The sequence below is a fragment of the Gavialis gangeticus genome, unplaced genomic scaffold (genome assembly GCF_001723915.1).
Source record: "Gavialis gangeticus isolate Ggan-Ray unplaced genomic scaffold, GavGan_comp1, whole genome shotgun sequence".
NCBI classification, from domain to species: domain Eukaryota; kingdom Metazoa; phylum Chordata; order Crocodylia; family Gavialidae; genus Gavialis; species Gavialis gangeticus.
Window position 1 is genome coordinate 1230932 of NW_017728960.1, and position 3526 is coordinate 1234457.

Genomic DNA, 3526 nt, shown 5'->3' on the forward strand with positions numbered 1-3526 from the left:
CTGGGGGGGTGGGGAATCAGAGCCTAGCCCCACCCCCAACCCTGCAGCACTCACAGCTCCAGCACCAGCACCATCTCGGCCTTGCTGGCGAAGAGGTCGTACAGGCGCATGATGTTGGGGTGCTCGAGCTGCTGCAGGATGCCGACCTCACGCTCCACCTGCTCACGGCTCAGCCCCCGGAGGCTGCCCCGGCACTTCCGCGTCTTCACAAACTTGGCGGCATAGAAGGCCCCTGTCCCACGCTCTCGGCACCGCTTTACTACACCGAAGTGCCCGCTGCAGGAGGGGGCAGAGTAAGGGAGGGCTCTGGCTGGTATAAGCAAGGCCCCCACCCTGCTCTATCTACTCCCTAGGCAGCAAGTCCTGGCTCCCAACCTCAGTGCTCTAACCACTAGCCCCCATTTCCCCATCAAAGCTGGGAAAGAACCCAAGAGTCCTGGCTGCCAGGTCTCGTAGCACCTACCCACTAGGCCCTCTCGCCTCCCCGGGCTGCAGTAGAGCCCAGAAGTCCTGGCTCCTCATTTCTTTGATCCAACGACCCCGCTCCCCCTTCCCACCCACAGCTTTGGGAAGAAGCAGGGCTAGGAACCAGGACTCCTGGGTTCACAGCTCGATTGGGGAAGGAGTCAGGACCCAGCTACAGCTGTCAGCTGTGGGAAGGAGCAGAACCTGGACCCCCGGGTTCTGCAGGGGGTTGGAGGGGAGTCCAGCGGCTAGAACAGTTGCTCTGGGAAATGACCGTGCTGGGCCAAGCCCAGACTCAGCTTACTGAGCTCAGAGTCCATTGACAGCAGGGAAGGCTGTGGGCCAAGAGCCCAGGGACAGGAAGAGGAAGAAGCTGTGGGCTGCGGGGTCAGGCAGCAGCTTCCAGCCACATTCACTTCCCTCTCGCCTTGCACCCAGCCTGTGCTCACCTGCCCAGAGTCTCTAGCAGCTCATACAGCTCCTCCACGTTCCCGGCTTTGAACGCAGCCATGGCATCGGCCCCCGTCACTAGCGCCTTGACATCCTCCAGGCAGCTGGACCCCTGCAATAGGCACAGGCTGAGTGCTGGTGCCCTGGGATGCAGCTCAGACAGGGCCAAGCTGGCTGCAAAGGAAGGAGCTGCAAGGCCCAGGAGGCAGAGTCAGCTCCAGCTACACCAAGGGGATGCAGGGAGGACCAGCTCTCTGAGCACAGATCGAGGAGAGACACCAGGATCCCAGCGCCGGATCTTCCCAAGAGCGCCCAGTGCCCTTAGATCTCCTTGAGAGAAACCTCCCTGGGTGCAGACAGGAAGAGCTGGCTCACCCCTTTCCCAGCCAAGCGCCCACTCAGCTGGGCTGGGCTCATGCCCACGTGCCCGGCAGCCAGGACAGGGAGGGAGCATGGGGAACCTGAGGGCCCGAAACAAGGCAGCTTCCCCCAGCACAGCCCCCAAGTTCAGGGGCTGGGATCCCCAGCCCTAGAGGGCAAGGATGGGACCGGAGGACCACCAGCTGCTTCGAATGGCAATGAAAAGCCAAGCCCTAGTGGCACGGAGCTGAGGGCTCGTCTATGGAGGGGAAGGAAGAATCTGAAGGCAAGGCTGGAGCCAGGAGCCCGGCCCAAGGGACAGCAGATCCCAGCCACCAAGCCCCGTGGCTCTGGCTCACCTCCGCAGCACCTGTGGGGAGGCTCATGCCCCCCCCGGCAAGACCACTGGCCCTGCCATCCTGAGCCATGGGCTGTGAAGACAAAAGAAGGGCCTGCATTAGCTCAGGATGTGGGAACCGGAGCGCAGATAACAGCTCGCTGCTTCTGCCCACAGACAGAGCACGCCCTGCTGCTCAGGAAGGACGAGGGTCTCCAGTGGGCGGTGGGGCTGTATTCCTGCCTCCCCCGAGAGGATGCCAAGGGACGATGGCCAAGCACCAGGGGGATAGTCAAGACCTCAGGCCCTGGCTGTGGAGCGCCAGGACACCTGGGCTCTGTTCCCCCTCTGCCACTGACTTCTGAGTAACCTTGTTTATACCCCTTCGCCTGGGCACAGCAGAGCCCCTGGTGCCTCAGCGGGTGTGGACCAGGCCTAGCTCTGCAAGCGGCACCTGGGAGAGCAGGGAATCCCCACCTGGAGCAGAACTTCAACCATGAAGTCAGAAACCTCTGACCACATGCAGGGGGAAGGTCTGCTGCGGTGAAGGCCGATGCTGACTGTTCCCAGGGCCAGAGAGCTCCCTGCCACCTGGGGAAACAGCTCTGCAGGGGCTCAGGTGGGGGCTTTGGGGCAGGGGGCTCCGAGATGCAGCTGCGCCCCCCCAGGAGTCAGAGAGCAATGTGGTGGCTGCCCAGGAGACTCTGGCCTGGCCTGAAAGTGAAACCACCCACGAGGAGGAAGCGGCTTTAACAGCTCCGAGCTGGGGGGGCTCCTTCCCCCGCTCAGTGGGGCCCAGCCTGAGTCACGACAGCAGGAGCGTTGGCTGCCTAAAAATATGGCAGCGAAGGCACCAGCACCTGCCGCTTCTCCAGGAGAACAGGTGCGTCACGGAGGAGGCGATGGAGGCGTCTGTCACACGCAGCTGCTGCCGTCGTGAGCTGCAGAGGAGCCTCCGCAGAAGAACCCCAATAGCTGTACGGGGCTTAGGACACATGCAGTAGCAGAGGGCAGCGAGTTCAGGGGTAGCACGAAAGCAAAGGTGCCCTGACCCCGGCACTGCCCAGCCCCCAGCCCTGGGCCAAGCCGAGCTGGAGGGGCAGGGAGACGACAACAGCCGTGCGCCAGGGCCAAACAACGCCCCATTGTGCGGGGCCCGGCCCTCGGCTCCCGGCACAATCATCCACTGTGCCGGCGCAGCGGGTCACGGGGAAGCAGGGGTGTGCGGGCTGCAACGGGTGCAGGGACGGCGAGTCCTTTGTGGGGTGGGTACAGCACGAGTCCTGACCCCCTGTGCAAACCCAGGCCCCCCCAGGGCTCCCTCCCCAAGACTTCAGAGAGAACCCAGGTGCCCCAGCAAGTCCCACATCCCTGCTCTAACCACTACACTCTTCTCATGCCTCTTCCTACCTCAGTCCCGGGGGGATGGAGGTGCCAGCAGGGCAGCAGTGCCAATGGTGCCCTGGCGTGGGTCCAGCTGCAGCCCCAGCTCCCTCCGGCCTCATTGGGACATCTCCTGGGTCCATCTCATGGATACAACCTGGTGCTCCCAGGACCCCCGCCCGATCCCCCCCAAAGTGAGCCCAGGTGTAGGGGATTCTCCCCTCCCCAGGAAGAAGGGGTGACCCCGCAGCTTGAGCAGGGAAGGGTTGGTAGGAGGAAGGTGCCCACCTCTCCTCTGCACTGCAGGGAGCCAAGAGGCATCCAGCCAAGGCTGACCTTGCAGCGGGGAGGGAAAATCCCAGGTCTTAGCAGGACAGGGAGGACGGGAGGTAGCTGACACTGCAAAGCAGAGACATGCTGCAACCTTCCCCAGCACCGATCACATCCCCCCAGCCATGGACGTGCTCTTGAAGAAACCTCTTCAAGCTGCCAGGCTCTCTGCAGGATCCAGGGATGGGGCTGGACCCCGCC

The 3526-nt window shown here is 63.3% G+C and overlaps 1 protein-coding gene across 2 annotated transcripts in view; it reads right to left on the reverse strand.

Moving 5' to 3' along the window:
• The window catches only part of LOC109298907 (death-associated protein kinase 2-like), a 12268-nt gene extending 8807 nt beyond the window's left edge, over positions 1 to 3461 (reverse strand). Inside the window, exons 1-3 of one of the 2 annotated variants that reach the window (XM_019519414.1) lie at positions 1635 to 3461; positions 915 to 1027; positions 55 to 276 (exon numbers count right to left, since the gene is read on the reverse strand). In XM_019519414.1, coding sequence (XP_019374959.1) covers positions 55 to 276; positions 915 to 1027; positions 1635 to 1733 — 434 coding nt within the window. In that variant the 5' untranslated portion in view covers positions 1734 to 3461. The remainder of the gene's footprint in view (positions 1 to 54; positions 277 to 914; positions 1028 to 1634) is intronic. The other variant, XM_019519338.1, reaches the window with a different exon arrangement.
• Between the last annotated feature and the right edge of the window lie 65 nt (positions 3462 to 3526).